Source organism: Silene latifolia, chromosome X, assembly GCF_048544455.1.
Source record: "Silene latifolia isolate original U9 population chromosome X, ASM4854445v1, whole genome shotgun sequence".
NCBI classification, from domain to species: Eukaryota; Viridiplantae; Streptophyta; class Magnoliopsida; order Caryophyllales; family Caryophyllaceae; genus Silene; species Silene latifolia.
In genome coordinates this window covers 23,629,337-23,647,433 of record NC_133537.1, presented here as the reverse complement: position 1 = coordinate 23,647,433, position 18,097 = coordinate 23,629,337, and the positions used below count along the sequence as shown (strand labels likewise).

Sequence of the window (18,097 nt, the reverse complement as noted above, 5' to 3'; positions counted from 1 at the left end):
ACGGGGAACCTACCTAGTAGCAAAGGTTAGCACCGTTACCCCAAATTTCTAAAAAATGATAAAGATTATCGATTCTTGCTACCTCAAAATTCTAAAATATAGAGGTTAACACAAGCATAAAGCAACATTAGAAAAATTCACTACCCCAAAATTTTTTTTTCTAGTACATCATCTTGTATTGTTATTTTAGTTGCTAATGACTTCAAACATGTTACTTAAACTAGAAGCGTATCACATCATACATAGTCAGATTTAGATCTCTAGTGAGTATGAAATTGCCATATTACTAAACTGCATGCTTTGAAAGTCGATCATGAATTGACTTTCTTTCAGGTTGAGCCGTTGAGGTGTACTTTTTTTTCCTTTTGTTTGTATCTTAAATTAGTTTTATTAGGAGTTAACCATAAGATAAGGACCTTAACTTTCTCATTTTTTCCAGATAAGGGACTAAACTTTTATTTTTTACAGTTAAGGAACTCTAACTAGCTTTCCGTCATTGTTGCCATTAAATAGACATTGATTGCAGGAAAATATATTCAAGCAATTAATTTTTTTTCACTATTTCCCTTCCTTCTTATTGGTTTGCGAGTTGCTCCATTATTCACTTTCAAAAATTTTTTTTTTGGGTTTGCTTAATATGGTAGCGCTGATTTTCTTTTTCCCCAGTTCCGATCGATTTAACAAAAGAACCATTGATTTTTGACAAAACTGAAGTTATCGGCTTTGATTTTAATTATCCTTACTAATCACACAAACTGATAAACATCATCTATAATACTCCGTACAATAAACAAAATCAGCGGTCATGCACCGCTACAATTTGAAAGTGATGCATCTACTAGATAGGATGAAGGGATAGTTTGCATGACATCACAGGGATGTTGGGAATATTTGGTGGAGGGTAAATCGCTGGTAAATTTTTGTGTTGACAAATTTTCTGTTTGGTGTTGTCACTTGCAAAGTTTCCAGTTTTGCTTCTGTTAATTTTTTTCTTGCTAACAAGTTATTAACATCCTTGAGTTTGAGTGTTTAAATTGGTGAAATGTTAAACTGATAATAGTTGTAATTGGTTAGGATTGTTTTGTCTGTGTAGTATCCACATTAACAAAAGTCTTGAAAGTAGTGATGAAGATGAAGTCAGGGGGGATTGCATATATTATTTTAAAAAATATTTCAGCTTTTTTTTTCTCGTTAAATTATTCAAGTAACGGAAAACGTGACAGATTCACCAAGTGTGGTCCTTAACTGTACAAAATGATAGTTGGGGTCCTTAACTGGAAAAAATATTAAAGTTTAGGTCCTTATGTTATGGTTAACTCGTTTTATTAGTTTGTTAGTTTTTGCTAACAATAGATCTTCAGTTTATTAACCTTAATTAAAACCACCAATAAAAAACATGATTACATCTCAATCTATGAAGTAATTGAGATTACCTTAATTGATGTTGTTATAAGAATAGATCCAAATCCAAAAAGAAGAAAAAGATAAAATAATAAGAAAAGCAAGTCAAATCACCTAACTGTCAATCGTAAACTAGACTTCTACGGCTCTTGCACTTTGATGTACATCAGGTACCGGTACTACTGCACTACTACTACATCAATCTACTATCCTTAAAAACCGTCAACTGAAAACTCCACCATCCCGCCCGAGTCGACTCTGCTCCGTCGTCTACGGTGCCCCGGCCGCCTCCATGAGTATCGTCTTCTTCTTCCTCCTCTCTTTCTCTCTCCTCTCCGCGTCTATCACCGCGCCGCCGCCACCGACTGTCGATCGCCGCCCGCTAATCCTACCGCTTTCTCTCTCCCCACCGCGAACAGCTGACGTCAGCAAGTTAAAGTTCCGACGTCATCTCCATGGCGTTTCGCCTAATGCTAGGATGCGTCTCTACGACGATCTCCTCTCCAACGGGTTAGTTTCTTAGTTAATTGATTACTATTACTGTATTTTACTCTAATTTAGGGTTTATTGTTATTGATTAGTGTTGATCATTGATTTGAGTTAGGGGTTTTCGTTGTCATTGATTAATTTAGGTATTATACGACGAGGTTATGGATCGGAACGCCGCCACAGGAGTTTGCGTTGATAGTGGATACAGGGAGTACGGTCACATATGTGCCTTGTAATTCCTGTGATCAATGTGGTAATCATCAGGTATTTCCTTAATCACTTTTTTCTTTTCTGATACGGAAGAGGTCATAACCTAGTTGTTAAGACGGAGGTATAGTAGAGAAGTGGACAATCAAGGTTTGAAACCCCCTTCCCACAATCCCTTGTAGGAGTAGCTCATTTGACAATATAAAAATCTCTTCTTTGATTCTAGAGTAATTTTGAACACGGCTTTTGAAACTTCTATCATTTCACAAAAGTAGATTTTAGAAATCGGATAACGTTGACAAATAAGTATTAGTAGATTTTAGTAACAAGCTTGACGATCACGTTTCCTTAGGGAAATATGCTATTGGATAGTGATTGGGTGCCACCGGTAGTACCCAAACTCGTTACCACGCTAATTAAAAAAAATATAAATTAAAACTTGTTTTCATTTTCATGCCAACCACCACTGGGCAGAAGTTTTTATCATTGAGCAAATTTATGAAAGAATCCAATGTAGTATAAAATACATCTAGTATTCCAAAGACATACATAGTTAATCTCCATTAACGACTAAGGGGACTAATTAAAGGGGCCAAATGATGAGATGATTAATCTTCATGAGTTTCAAGTATTTGTTGGGTCCCACCCGAGGATTCATGGAAACAAATCTCATGCTTTTGTTGATTTTGGGCTTTGTAGTTGCTACATTGAATACACATGTTCATGAATAGTAAGGTTGGCAATAATTTCAATGGCCGGGGCATGGTGAGCATGGTTTTTTATTCTTAAGTTGCAAAAGTTTACTAAGAGTCAATGGTTTGGCCTATATAAAGAAACACTCTTTAGCTGCGTTAAGGAAACAAGGAAAGCATACAATGAAATTGCAAGTGTTTTCTTGGTATTGTTGAATTTGCTGATTCACACAAATAAACAGGCTTGCGTGTGTGAGGTAGTATAACGAGTCTTCTCTTACAATAATGTAAAGGCTACTCTAGGGGTATAATTGGTGGTATATTCCAACTATATTGGAGAACTTTTTGTATTCCTAAATTATTGTTGGATCCAAATTCAGAGTTAAATTCGGAGTTGTAATTTGGACCAGTATTGACACAATCTTTATCGTGGCACTATTTTTATTGTGTAGTTCACTCATTTCGGCTAGTGGGTTTTACCTCCGTTGCAGAGAGTTTTGCTTGGGGTATTGACCCTAAATCTCTTGCTGTTTATTTTATTTCCTTTTTACATTATTTATCGATCGGTGTTAGTTGCGTGTGAGAGATTGGAGCTAATTTCCCAACAAGTGGTATTAAGTGCCAAACGGCAAGGTCCAAGTGGTCCGGTAGTTTGATCGATAAGGATATCAAATTTGATGGTAAAAGTACTTTCACCCTCTCTCAAAGGAGAATGAAGGATCTACTTGTACATCTTGGCTTCGCCAGAGCCGGAGTTGAAGGCAAGTCGACTCATATCAGGGGTGTACTAATTGTGATAGTACCATTAGGGCGCATCTCGGATTCCTTGATCAACTGGGTACTAAACGTGATAGTACCATTAGGGTGCATCAATCAACTGTGTTCTTTGTGGTGGCTCTACATCAACAATATGGGAAAAATTGGAAAAGCTTTACATGGCGAAAGGCTTGACCAATTAGTTGTTGCTAAAGAGACGGTTATATCGGCGGTTGTCGATGGACGAAGAAGAAAATATCATTGGACATTACCAATTTGTTCAATGGACGGTAGAAAGTTGAAGAATATAGAGGTAAGGTTGAGGAGGAGGATAAAATGTTGTTACTCAACTCTCTCTCGGACATATGAGACATATGTGGATACAATTCTGTACATAGAGGAAGCACATACGACTTTGTTGTCCTTTGATGCGAGGAAGAAGGATAAGGATGAATGTGGAGCGACCTCACAATGGCGATTGCTCGAGATGGGAAAGGTCGATCGTCTACCAGGCTGATGGATGGATTGAAGCATGGCACGTCTGATCGGAGAACCCTTTTCGAAATAATGGAGTAAAGTGTTATAAGTGTTGTGACTATGAGCACACTAGGCGGAACAGTCTTGGGAAAGATGTGTCCGATAGACAATGGTGGCACCAACCCCTGAGGGGAGTCGTGATTGGTTCCTTACCGAAGAACGTGACTTGTAGTCACGGATGAGTACGATGCATCTTGTATCAATCACCACGTTTGGGGTTTGACAGACCAAAAAGTTGAAGTTGGCACTCAAAAGTGGATGTCCTTGGTGTTAGGGTGGTGAAAGTCAACTTCTAGTGGGTTAGTGCATACTTTTGAGAAGGTAGCTTATGGTAGAGTTGCGGCGGAATTGAATCTCACTTAGTCAACTAAGTTGGACTGACTCGGACTCCAAAACTCAATGGGGAGTGGTGAAGGTGACTAAGGGTAATATGGTCCTCATGAGAGTTGCACCGCGGTTAATACAGTAGCGGTTAAGACCTCAAAAGATGATTAGGTATGAAAAGGACGTCGACATGTTTTTGCTGGTTGTAAGGTGTAGGGGTGGAGGTCCCTCTCTTGTGGCCATTGACCGTGGTAGTGAGTGAGGTTGATGAGGACTGGATACTGTCTCGAATGTGCAGTTCCTCCGTTACTCCCTTGGGCCGGAGGGGGATGTTTGTTGGGTCCCTCCCAAGGATTCATGGAAATAAATCTCGCGTTTCTTTGTTAAATTTTGGGCCATGTACTTGCTACAATGAACACATGTTCATGAGTAGTAAGGTTGGCAATAATTTCAATGGCTGGTGCATGGTGAGCACGATTTGTAAGTTGCAAAAGTTGACTAAAGTGGCAATGGCTTGGCCTTTATAAAGAGGCATTCTCCTGTTGGTTTTGGCGAGATAAGGAAACAAAAGTTGACTAAGAGGCAATGGCTTGGCCTATATAAAGAAGCATGCTTCAGTTGGTCACCAGAGACAAGGATTCTTAAGAATATTTAAAAGTCCATTTGTGAGGTACTCACACAAGGGTTGTGATTCGGGTAACAGTTCAACCTTCAACCGTTTTTGAGTGTGTGAGGCAGTATAACAAGTCTTCTTTTACAATAATTTAGAGGGTTACTCTAGGGGTATAATCGGGGTGGTATATTCAATTATACAGGAGGTCTAAAGGGCACTTGTTTGTATTCCTAAATTGTTGTCCAAATTCGGAGTTGTAATTTGGTCACTATTTTTATAGTGGAGTTTAGTCTTTTCGGTTCGTGGGAGATTAGAGCTCCATTTCCCAACAGTATTAGGCCATTTAGATGATACAAGAAATTCCATTAATAGACAATGAGTTGTGATAAATGGCTATTTCAACTTCTGGCTTCTCACTGGTTAATATATAGGCTTTGCCCAGTTATTGATTCCATGGAACTCAGCTTTCCGTATCTGATGAAGAATTGATGATGGTTATTGTTTGTTCCTTGACTTACTCTCCTAGGGAAGGCGGCAATCCTCAATTCTTTTCAGAAAATAATTAAGCTCCTTAAAATACCCCTCATTAACGAATGTATTTGAATTTTAGAAAAACTGGAGATGAAGATGAAAAGTGCTGTTAATTTACTTAAATATTGTAGGTGGTTCTGAAATTACTAGTAGATTTGCATCAACCTACTCTCTAAATCTACTATTTACCAAACACACTTAATTAGCGTGTTGATTGGTCAATCTACTTTTTTGCCCAAATTTACTATTTTTTGGCCAATTTGTTGTTTATCAAACGGTGACGTAATACAACTATGAATTGATTCTTGATTCTAGTGAATACATTTAGATATTTAGTGGTGCAAAGTATGAGTGGGCCCAACTATAAATGACAATTTATTCGAAAGAAGTATTGAAGGGGAAAAATTGATTGAAACTTGTAAGGCTTCTTAAATTGCCTCATTATTTGTACTCATTCGTCAGTTGGCTGGGATACCTACTGATGGTTTTAGTATCTTGAAAGCAATCCTTTTTCTTGCAAGCATAGAACACCACTGAGGATGAAGTAGGAAAAGAGCATTCATTTGAGCTGTTAAAACACGAAGGGGAAATTATTACATGGGGTTGCCTCTGTGTACTTAAGAGAAGCCATGCAAGAAAGTTTGATGGGCGGCTTGCAGTCTACTCGAATAGCTCATTTGATGGCAAGTAACATTTTTAAGGAAGGATGTGGAAAATTGTACATATAAATACGGAAAACTTTAAGGGGGCATTTGGTTTACAAAAACAAGGTATTAGGTATGGGTTTAGAATAGACAACCACAACTTATGTTTGTTTTGGTATTATTTGATTATGATACCCGTGAGGTATGGGTTTCTTATATCCAAGGGGGGATGTGGTATGAGATTGATACCCATGGTATCAAAAGAAATGACAGAATAAAAAAGCAGGAAATTTTTTTTTTAGTGATAGCATAGGCATTGTGTTATATAGGCAAAGGTATCCGCCATGAGGTATGATGTCTTCTGTTCTTGACATTTTAAATATTATTAAGAATCAAGTTATAAATAATATGAACGTTCTCATGCCCATTTCTATGCATAGTTTTCTATATGCCTGCAAAACTTGATCCGTTTATGATGGATACTGCAGTGCCTTTCACTACTCTGATTTCTATTTTTTTTTCTTATGTTTCCTTTTTTTGGCTTATACTATTACAGGATCCAAAGTTCCAGCCAGATCTTTCAGATACCTACCATCCAGTGAAGTGCAATCCTGATTGTACATGTGATACGGAAAATGACCAGTGTACTTACGAGAGACAATATGCTGAAATGAGTTCCAGCAGTGGGATTTTAGGTGAAGACCTTGTATCTTTTGGTAATATGAGTGAGCTCAAAGCCCAGCGTGCAGTTTTTGGTTGTGAAAATGCAGAAACAGGTGATCTTTATAGTCAACATGCTGATGGTATAATGGGTTTGGGCCGTGGTGATCTAAGCATTGTTGATCAACTTGTTGAAAAAGGTGTAATCAATGATTCCTTTTCACTGTGTTATGGTGGGATGGAGGTTGGTGGTGGTGCTATGGTTCTGGGCCAAATATCTCCACCGTCTGACATGGTCTTCAGCCATTCTGACCCTGATCGCAGGTCTGTTATGGAAGATTTTGGTTACTTGATAGCCCTCTTTGTATTTCTCTCTTAACGTCTGACACATTTACAATAGTTTCCGGCTGGCAACAGTCCGTATTACAATATCGAGCTGCGGGGTTTACATGTTGCTGGGAAGAAGCTAGATATAAATCCACAGGTTTTTGATGGGAAGCATGGAACTATTCTAGATAGTGGTACAACATATGCCTATTTACCAGAAGCAGCGTTTCTGCCATTTATACAAGCTGTAAGATGATTTTCTTTTTGTACACTATTTCTGCACATTGTGGTATTTTGTTCTGGATACAAGCTGTAAGGTGAACACTGAACATACTGTATGCTCCTTCGTCATCTTATTATTATTTTTCAAATGTAGATCACAAGTGAGCTCCATGGCCTTAAGCAGATTCGTGGTCCTGATCCAAATTATAATGATGTATGCTTCTCTGGTGCTGGAAGGTAGTTTATATTGCTAGTGGATTATTCACTCAGCAGTTAGTTGTCCGATTATCTCATTTCTCAATTTCGCCATTTTGTGCTGCCTCAGTGAAATTCCAGAACTCTACAAGACTTTCCCGTCAGTTGACATGGTCTTTGATAATGGTGAAAAGTATTCACTATCGCCGGAAAACTATCTATTTAAGGTAAAGTTGCTAATTCCTTTTTCCGGCTACTTTTCCAACCATTGTTGTGATATTTTTTTTCAATTTATGTGCTTCAAACTTTTTTTATCTTTCTATAAAGTAGTTGCGGTCTAACGTGACCTAGTGTCTCTTTTTGGATTAATCTAATTTAATCATTTGTACAGCACTCAAAGGTACACGGTGCATATTGTCTTGGTGTTTTTCAAAATGGAAAAGATCCGACAACTCTCTTAGGAGGTACAGGGTGCTCAGTTTTACAATACTTCTTTTTGGGTATAATTTTCTTTCTTCTCTTGGAGTTTGTAATTTCCTTTTTAATTCGTATAACAGGCATTGTTGTCCGTAATACTCTTGTAACATATGATCGTGAACACTCGAAAGTTGGATTTTGGAAGACCAATTGTTCGGTGTTATGGGAGAGACTGAATGCTTCAAGCATTTCACCAGCACCTGCACCTTTGGGCGGGGAGGTTGCAGCTACAGAGATGTCACCTGCACCTTTGGGTGGGGAGATTTCAGATACAGGGATGCCACCTGCACCTTTGGGTGGGGAGGTTTCAAATACAGGGATGCCACCCGCACCTTTGGGTGCAGAGATTTCAGATACAGGGATGCCACCTGCATCGGCTCCTAATGGAGCACCCAGTCATGTTATTTCAGGTATATTAAGATGCTTATAACTTTTTGTAGCATTTTTTTCCCTATTAATTGCTTGTTTCATGGCTCGTCAATTATCTGGTCCAATCAACAGCAAACAACTTTACTCTATGCAATGTCTTAACCTATTAATTAATGGTCATGATGGATAACTGAAAGACATAATATGAAGAATCACCTAGTTATGAACGGAAAATTACTGTTAATAAGGAAAGAAAATGCCTGATTCACGTCTGCTTATGTAGAGGAAATAAATGGGAAAAGGCTGTGAATCTTTTTTTCTGAACTAATGCTTAAAAAAAAATGTTCTTTTGATTCGGAAACAAATGTATTTGTCAAAATGGCATCCACGTAAAACACAGATCAGACACGCAATTACCAATGGCGTGTCTATCTCAATGGACAGGCCAATTGTGAATGGCATGTACAACAACATCACAGCCTTAGTCTCAAAATGATTTGGGGTCGGGCGACATGAATCATCATTTGAAACCGTCCACGGCATTCAATAAGGCTCGATAATGCACGTAGCTTTAAGTAAAAAGGATTGAAAAGGCATAAATGTAATCAAATAGTTTATTAAAAAAATAATAATGAGGATGGAGATGAATGGCGTGTCTTTAACCCAAAAAATGTCATCGCAAACCCACAGCAACACTTACCCTATTACCCCTTTAGTCCCCTTTTCACTTCCTTCAAACCTCAAAACTCCTCCACCCACCTTTAAATAAATGACTAGCAGCTCCTTCCTCCTCATGGCCCACAACAATTGCGCCCACTATTTCTCCCCAACCACCATTGCTTCATCTCCACCAGCATAAACTACCATGATCACCCAACAGCTCACCTCAACAAGTACACCATTACCATTTCAGCCTCGCTTAACCGCCAGGCCACCTCTCCTCTACCTACCTGGCGGCGCCACCTCTATTTGCTCTACCAATCATCTGCTGCCTTCGACAACCACCTACGCTAAGGTAGGTTTCATCGTCATTGCCGTCGCCAAGTTGTCTAATTTCTTTTGGTCTATATATCCTGTAATCCATAATGATGTTGATGAATAATGATTGATGATGGAAGGTGATAAATGATACGATGAAGAGGGAGAAAGAAAAGGGAGTGATATCTGACACTTTTGCGATTTCAATCACCACTAGTGAGCTGTGGCTTTGCTTTTGGCATTTTGAGGGTTAAAGACATGCCATTGGTAATGGTGTGTCTATTCAATGGATACACCTCTCCTAATGGTGTGTTCATCCCAAATTGATTTTTTTCACTATTTTCAAAGTTAAACTAGATACGCGATTGTCAATGGCGTATCTCTTTCGCATCTCAGGTTTGAGATTGTCCGATCCTACGTGGACACCATTTGTCAAATAAGTTTGTTCCGAAACAAAACGATAATTTTTTTTTTTTATTTCAAAAACAGATTCAAAGGTTGTGTACATTCTACTCGTTGCCTCGTCATAAGGGAAACCTTCAAGGCAATGGGGTAAAGTTGTCGTCATTATCCCCTTATGAGTTACCTCTCCAGTTTTATTTTTTCTTCCCATATTCCATTAGCCTGCTTTGTAAGTTGGTTGAAATGACAGTACTACCCTTATGGGCCTTATCTTACCATTTTCCTTCACAAACTCCAAGCTAGTCACCCCACCACCAACCAACTGACTACCCCATCACCTGACCACCCCAACAACCACCACCACCACCACTACTAGCCTGCTACAACCCATGAGCCCAATATTATGACCACCGCTCGACGAGCCCACCATTACCAGTCGCGCCAACACAAAACCACTACCACCAACTACCACTAGCCACTTCAGCATGAACCCACCCCCACCCAGGCACCCACAAAAGTTTCTCCCTCACCCTCGAAAAACCTAGATCTAGATTTTTGAGAGTAAGGGAGGGAGTTTTGTGGGTGAGGGGGGGGAGGGTGGCGTGATTTTGATAGAGGTGTTGGTTGAAGGCGGTCGGAGGTGGTGCGGTGATTGGAGACGTTGGTGTGGTGATGAACTGTTGATGGTTGGAGATGGGGAGTTGAAGACAAGTTGTGAGGATGGAGATGGCGACTTGCTGAGGGCCTGAGGGGTGGTACACTAGTGTTGTAGTTAATGCGAGTGTATAAGGGTAATGTGGTTAGTTGTTGGAAAAAATTTACCCAAAATGGAAAGAAATAGAAACGGAAAGAAAAGAAAAAAATGCCAAAAAAGAATATCTGAAGAAAACAGAAATTGGAGGGGTGTATAATTTTTTTTTCGTAATTGCTAAATCCCGCGCCTTTTTCTCCTTTATTCCGAGAATACCCCTCCCATTTTTCACCCCACAGAGAGAGAAATGAGAGAGAATGAAAAAACCCAAAAAATGAACCCACTGTCGCATCAACACACTACATCGTCACTTCGTCAGATACAATCCTAATCTTACTATCACTAATCCCATGGAAATTAGAAGCAGCAGTGTGATACGCATAGATCTAGGATCAGAATGGGTGAAAGTAGCAGTAGTTAATGTCAAACCACGTCAAATCCCTATTACCGTCGCAATCAACGAAATGTCGAAACATAAATCCCCTAATTTGATCGCTTTTCACTTTGACACCCGTTTAATCGGCGAATAAGCGGCGGGATTAGTCGCACGTTACTCCGACAAAATTTACGCTTTAATCATTGAAGAAGCGGCGGGATTAGTCGCACGTTACCCCTTATCGTGGAAGATTCTCACGGCGTTGCGGCGATCAAGGTTGATGGCGGTGAGGTTTACTCGCGTGAGGAGCTGCTCGCGATGTTGTTTTGTTATGCGCTTGATTTGGCAGAGTTTCATGCGAAAGTAAAGGTGGTGGATGTGGTGGTGACGGTGCCGGCTTATTTTGGGCAGGCCAAGAGGAAGGCAGTTCTGCAGGCGGTGCAATGGATGGGGTTATTGTGTTGTGTACTTGTGTTGATTAACGAGGATTCTGGGGTGGGTGATTGGTGAGAAATGAGGGGTATATTCGGAATAAAAGGGAAAAATGCGCGGGATTGAGTAAATTGGTGCGCGGGATTTAGCAAGTCCCCTTTTTTTTTTACCACACATTAGAAGTTTAGATAACTTTCCCTTGCCAAGGCTTTCATGTGTGCTATTGTGTATGTGCAAGCGTGTTTATGGTAAACTGGTAGCTTTAACTGACGTTTGTGTTGGCTGACCCCCTTTTCTTTTCAAATTTATTTCCAATTTCAGGAGATTTTCAAGTCGGTTACATAACATTTGTTATATCCTTGAGTGTTAAATACTTAGACTTGAAGCCACATGGTTCAGAACTATCTACGTCCATTGCCAAAGAGTTGGGAGTCAACATCTCTCAGGTAAGCTGAGGGAATAGCCGGTTTATAATTTTTCATAAAAGTAGTGAAGCAAGAAGGGAAAGAGAGAGGTTGAATTGTATTTCTCAAACCTTGCTGTCAAGTAAATAATACATTTAATGGCTTCTAGGTTCATCTCCTCAATATGACTTCAGCTGGAAATGGTTCCCTGATAAGTTGCAGCATCTATCCTGAAGGATCTGCCAAGTACTTTTCAAATACAACTGCAACGGTAAATTGCATTTGGTGAATGTGGGCTTAGTAACTCAAAAGAAAGTGAGCACTAGATAATGTTTGTTAATTTCGACTTTGTGCAGCATATAATATCTCGCTTAGCTGAACTGCAACTTCCAGACACCTTTGGTAGTTACAAGCTTGTTAATTGGAAGGTCCAGCCTCCTTTGAAAAGGTAAATATTCTCTGTTTTAAGTGACTTTTTGTATGGTCTAGTACTGTCTTTTTCTTCCGCGGTTTTTCCGATGTTGATATCTCTTGCTTTCTTAAATAAGCATTTGGATTTCAGTCAATCCTTACGCTATTAGTGACTCTACTGCCTCTGCTGTATACAAGTGACGATACTGCCTCTGCTGTATGTGCAATATTTTGAATGTCCTCTGTCTGCATATTTAATTAATTTCTGATGCTCATTTATTTGTTATCTACCATTGAGCGGTGAGATATAGAAATTCTGTAAATGCAAGTTACCAATAGCTTTACTTTGTTTGGAGTCTTTGGACAATGGGATTTTGAGGCAAAGGGAGGGGAAGGAAAGACATGATGTACTATCCCTAATTTAGATTGTAAGTTGGAGTTAAGGGATATGGAAGGGAGAGTAAAGGAATCCATTTTCTCTTCCATTTTCCCTCCTGCAAGGCAAAATCAAAATCCTTTGAACATTGGAAAAATTTCGAAGGAGAACACCCGTACTCTATAGTCTATTACCCTTCCCTCCCTTTTCCTCCTAATATCCTGCTTTACTCTCCAGCAATGCACGAATGATGGGATGAACACCTCCCTCAAGACAAATCTTTGCTGTACAGTTTACCGAGTGTGCAATGTCATGCATCTGAAATTCTGAAAACACTGTTACGTACTCACTTATCAGTCGAGTCCGAGTTTGACGATATTCTTCACTTCATAACTATGATTTTTCTTTGATGGCAGGAGTTGGCGGCAACAACATTATTTAGTGGTATTTATGGCAATTATAATAACATTGATGCTAGGATTATCGGTATATGGGATTTGGTTCGTTTGGAGATGGAGACAAGAAGCAACCATACCATACAAACCTGTTGGCAGTGATGCCGCTCCTGTTATTGAGCAAGAACTCCAGCCATTGTGATTGCGATTGACTGATCGAGTTCTGTATCATTCTTATGAGATTTTCTGATAGTTTTATCTTTTGTTTTGCCATTCAATTCAACAAAAAGTTCAAAATATACTAGTTTTTCTAATGCCAATTAAAACACAAGAACAGACTGTTCTTTATCATTTATTTTGTAGATTACTCCTGAATCTTATGCAGCAGTATTTCAATTTTAGTTATCAAAGCAGTTTCTCCACATCTCTTGTGTTCCGATTATACTGGTCTTTATCCCCTCTCCCTGTTTTATATCTATTTTGTTTTTGCCCGAATGGATGTTCGAAGATTGCCTGCAGAATCTGCCGAGTTTGGTTCATGAATTGCGTACAATTTTCAAGAAATCAGGGCGGTACTACGATGCGACTCCTGTGAGTTCAAGAAATCAGGTGGGTTTTTTTAATCGGGCAATGTTTTGTCATATAAGGTAAGGCGTCTGATCTCATCGAGTCTCCAAATTACAAGTTCTATGTATGCGTTTCTGTTTTACTTCAGAATTATTCACATTCATATTTCTTTCCGTTGACATTTTTTGTGTTTACAAAGTACATGTGAAACTTACACGGCCGGCAAATGATGACATTTTTTTGTGTTTTACTGACTCGCTGTCACAGCATGAGTTTGTAGAAAAAAAAAATTTACATACGAAGTGCTAATAGTTTTATAAACCTTTGTTTATGGGCCGATTAGCAGTAAACTTTAATATACATATAATAAATTCAAGGCGAATTTAACAAAAATAACCCAACCTTTGATAAGTCTTCCAAAAATAACCCGACCTTTTAACTTAAACAATAATAATCCAACCTTTATATTTTTGTCACATAAATATCCCGAAATCTCAACTAAACAAATTTCTACCAAATATTGATAAATGATATTTGTAAAATAGTTTCATAAATCTTTAAAGTCTATTTTGTGATATCATATATAAAAAAACTCAACCAAAAAACTGGAAGAATTATAATTTCTTTAGTTTGTCAATGAAAAATTAATTATAAAACAAATATATAATTTTTTTGAAAAGAAATAACAAATAAGATAGATTTTAAATTTGTGGAAATAGTTATGAGAGAAATACTTTTGATTTTTTAAACCGTGGATTTGAGAAAACAAACAATTTTTTAAACATATCACTTATGCATTTTGGGATTTTGAACGGCACTATAATATTTTTTCAATTTTTTTTTCCATGTTTCAAATTGTTCTTAAATAATTTTTTCATAATTTTATATAATTATTTATGAAAATATATGGTCAATAAGTTAATGGATTGATTAATATATGATTAAATTATATTTTTTGAAATATAAGTAAAATGTTGGGACACTTTTGTAACCCAAAAGCAAACGTTGGATTATTCTTATTAAAATCAAAAGGTTGGGTTATTTTTGGAATACTTAACAAACGTTGGGTTATTTTTGTTAAATTTGCCTAAATTCAATTACATATTAGGAATAATGTAGTACGGAAGATTTATGTTTTTATTTCTCCATAAACTTCAATGAGTAAGGCTTACTGTTGAGAGGGGAATTTTCAAGTCTTAAACCAGTGGTAAGGAAGAAAAATGAGTTGTTGTCATTTTCGATAAAGGGTGTCTCAGTCATTTGTTGTCATTTCTATTTGAGAATGAATTTGAAGAGTAATTTGATCATCATTCTCATTCAATTTGTTCCACTTGTCATTTCGTTATTAGTCATCTCCTCTTTCCTTGATCTTTGTGCCAAAACGAAAGGACAACAATTGACCGGGACGGAGGGAGTATATCTCATTTACATTCATTTATCTTTTCCTACTCGGGTGTATTTACAATTACCCGACATATCTAGAATCGATTCGGACCCTTGAAAGGTAATAAACCTCCATTTTTTTAATTTTTTTTTTGAGAAAATGGAGGAGATGTTTGCTCGTTTACAATGAACACGTAGGCAATGCAAATTGTTGTGGGGGAATTTTTTTTCCTTTTTTTAAAAAAAAGGAAAGAAAGTTGACGGAATGATATAAAAAGAAAGAAATTTGAGGAAGTCAAATTCAAATGACACGGCAATGCGGCATGACTACTACAAAATTCACACATTTTCTCAACCTCCTTTCATTCCCACTGCCTCTTCTTCAGGTTTTGCTTTCTTTTTTCAACTATCTGAATTTCATTGATTTAAGTGCACCTCTACAAATTATGGGTTTATTGTAAATCGTACTCCCTCCGTCCATTCATTTGTTTACTTTTTTTTTTTATTGATTGAGAGTATTTGAATCAAAGGTAAACAAATGATATTTCGATTAATTGTTAATCGTACTGCCTACTTTTTTTTATTGCTTTCTTAACCTTGTTGTTGTAAAATTATACTATGGTGTTTATGATGCAAATATTACTTCTGTATTCTGGAACTCAGACTCGAAGCTTACAGATGCACAGTTCAGCCCTTTTTAGTTTGACGCCTCATGCCAGTCATTCATTTTCCTTATTCTCCCTTCACCTCCAAATTTCTTCATTCAAACAAAGAGTAGGGTTTACCAATTACCATAATATAAGGAGTCGTTTGGTTCATTTGGGAATTCAACTTATGTAAGATGTTAAAATTCACATGAATTAAGTTCCTATATAGAAGTACAATTCATCGGAAATAATGTAAACTTGTTTGGTTGTCATTAAGAAATTACATTTTCCGTGAATAAAGTTCATGTATGTTTTTCGGTTGGAGCATCTCAATTCCCGCGAATTGAACATTGTTTTCCTTCCAGAGCATTCATTTTATCCTGACCTTCCATTGAAATAGCCTCATCCTAACAAGGCGTTAAGCTGTTAATGACATGCCTTTTCCGAAAAGTTGTCTTCTGAATTTGAAGCATTGGAATGCAATAGTTCTTTTTGGTCTGAACAATGTTGTTTTGTATGTCTTCACAGGAATGTATTTGAAGCATAACAAAAGTGCAGCATGGTTTTGCATACTGACTTAGCCGTAGAGGACACTGGTGAAATTGATCAACAGTTGCGAAGGTCAGAAGCCGATGTGTTGAGCAATGGAGGCATGATGTCCAATGATCAAAGACCAGCTTCTGCTGATACAACACTACCCAAGCATCCCATATCTCCGACTAAAATAGCTGACAAAAGATGCAATCGCAAAATTCGTCTTAAACCATCTAAACTTTCACCAATAACTATCTCAATACCAGATACTGGAAGTTATACTGCAGCGATCGAGACCCATGTCAGGAAATTAGTTGGAAACCTGAAAGGTACATCTCTTGAGACTATTAGAGAAGCCGCATTCGAGCTCAGGCTTCTTGCTAAGGACGAGGACAATAGAATCTTAATAGCAAACTGTGATGGCATTAATTCATTAATTCATCTTCTTCGTTCTCCAGACCTAATGATCCAAGAACATGCCGTGACTGCCATCCTAAACCTATCTATTAGTGATAACAACAAGATCTTGATAGCTAATTTCGATGCAATTGAGCCATTGATACATGTTGTTCAGAAAGGAACTCCTGAAGCTAGAGAAAATACCGCTGCTACTTTGAGTAGTCTTTGTAAGTTTGAAAAAGTTAACATCCAGATTGGGAATTCCGGGGCCATTGGTCCTTTGGTAGAGCTCTTAGGGAATGGATCACCTCATGGTAAAAAAGATGCGGCCACTGCTTTGTTCCACTTGTCGACAATGACCGAAAATAAACTTGGCATCGCTAAGTCTGGTGCAGTAAAACACCTTATTGATTTGATGGACCCAGCAATCGGGTTGGTTGATAGGGCTACTGTGGTGTTAGCAAATATAGCCACTATACCCGAGGGACGGAGTGCTATTGCTCAAGAGGGAGGTATCCCTCTTCTAGTGGAAGCTATTGAGTTAGGTTCACAAAGGGTCAAAGAGAATGCTGCTGCTGCATTATGGCTTTTTTGTTCAGACAGTAAGAGTAACAAATATTGTAGGAGGCTTCTCGAAGAAGGCGCTGCGCCACCATTGGTGGCATTGTCAACATCAGGGACGGCACGAGCCAGAGAAAAGGTATGGTACGGTACTTACTGGGTATAAGTGAACTCAAAATCAGTTTTGATAAAGCTTAGACGGTTTTGTCAAAATGATCTCCTGCTTAAGCCGAGCTTGACCTAATCCAACCTGATCTCGTTTGGGTCTCTGCTTTTTTTCTAAAAATTTTAATGAAATAATCTCAAACTGATCCCGAACGAGCTTAATTTTTGTTATGCCCAGACTCGAACTGAAGCTTGATTTCAAATGTTTGAGCCGATCTTGAGGCCGTGTCTCAGCTTGGAGTTTTCCTTTATACTCCGTATGTGTAACTCTTCAAGATACTCATAATGTTTTTTGCATCCCTTTTTTTCGTGGTTATGCAGGCAACTAAGATCCTCAATCATTTGAGAAATCTACCTCGCTATGGTAGGAGAGGCTGAATATGACACCTAAATTGTAAGTAGTTTTAGTTTTGTGTACACATATAACTAACTTAATGGTGCTTTGAAGATTGGTTGTGCTACATTTTTTTGTGAATTGATGAATGTATTGGATTATTAGAGAATGAATATAGCTAGCAAGGATGCTACAGCAGCATGTAGTTACTTATTCCATTTCCCTGTAAAACAAGTCACAAAGACAGTTTTGATGTTGACAGGTTTCACACCTTATTCTTTCCGTCTTTTATGTACAAAAATGGTTCATTGTGCTCTGAACCGACCAGGAAATGGAATGATACACTAGTTCGTTCATCTTGTACAAAACTATTAATTGAAAAAGACATCTATCTAGTATCTACATGATTTTTTTATTCTTTAGTATAGAGTACTTAAAAACATACAGTAAGTACGTAGTTGGTGCTTAATTCTTTCTAGGACGCGTAATCTAATCTAAGGACACTTGGGCTTACCCTTAGAGCTAACCATGTCTCTGT

General features: G+C 38.1%; 2 protein-coding genes across 2 annotated transcripts; both read left to right on the top strand.

Annotated features, from left to right (window-relative positions):
- Positions 1–1,513: 1,513 nt before the first annotated feature.
- On the top strand, positions 1,514–13,391 carry LOC141623144 (aspartic proteinase 36-like). Its single transcript, XM_074439211.1, has 12 exons — positions 1,514–1,911; positions 2,034–2,154; positions 6,751–7,178; positions 7,272–7,428; positions 7,558–7,640; positions 7,729–7,825; positions 7,990–8,062; positions 8,156–8,485; positions 11,705–11,829; positions 11,957–12,058; positions 12,144–12,235; positions 12,991–13,391. Exons 1-12 carry the CDS (start codon positions 1,694–1,696, stop codon positions 13,169–13,171), a joined length of 2,007 nt encoding a protein of 668 aa, XP_074295312.1. The 5' UTR covers positions 1,514–1,693; the 3' UTR covers positions 13,172–13,391.
- A 1,833-nt stretch (positions 13,392–15,224) lies between these two features.
- On the top strand, positions 15,225–17,831 carry LOC141623142 (U-box domain-containing protein 4-like). The gene is made up of 3 exons (XM_074439210.1): positions 15,225–15,305; positions 16,095–17,199; positions 17,547–17,831. The coding sequence occupies exons 2-3, from the start codon at positions 16,126–16,128 to the stop codon at positions 17,601–17,603; spliced, it is 1,131 nt and encodes a 376-aa protein (XP_074295311.1). The 5' UTR covers positions 15,225–15,305; positions 16,095–16,125; the 3' UTR covers positions 17,604–17,831.
- Positions 17,832–18,097: the final 266 nt, after the last annotated feature.

Bases quoted from the DNA above. Each gene is read 5' to 3' on its own strand.
- LOC141623144 (XM_074439211.1), top strand. From the start codon at position 1,694: ATGAGTATCGTCTTCTTCTTCCTCCTCTCTTTCTCTCTCCTCTCCGCG. The intron at 7,826-7,989 runs GTAAAGTTGCTA...TCATTTGTACAG, and splicing joins CGGAAAACTATCTATTTAAG to CACTCAAAGGTACACGGTGC. The intron at 8,063-8,155 runs GTACAGGGTGCT...TTCGTATAACAG, and splicing joins TCCGACAACTCTCTTAGGAG to GCATTGTTGTCCGTAATACT.
- LOC141623142 (XM_074439210.1), top strand. From the start codon at position 16,126: ATGGTTTTGCATACTGACTTAGCCGTAGAGGACACTGGTGAAATTGAT. The intron at 17,200-17,546 runs GTATGGTACGGT...GTGGTTATGCAG, and splicing joins CGGCACGAGCCAGAGAAAAG to GCAACTAAGATCCTCAATCA.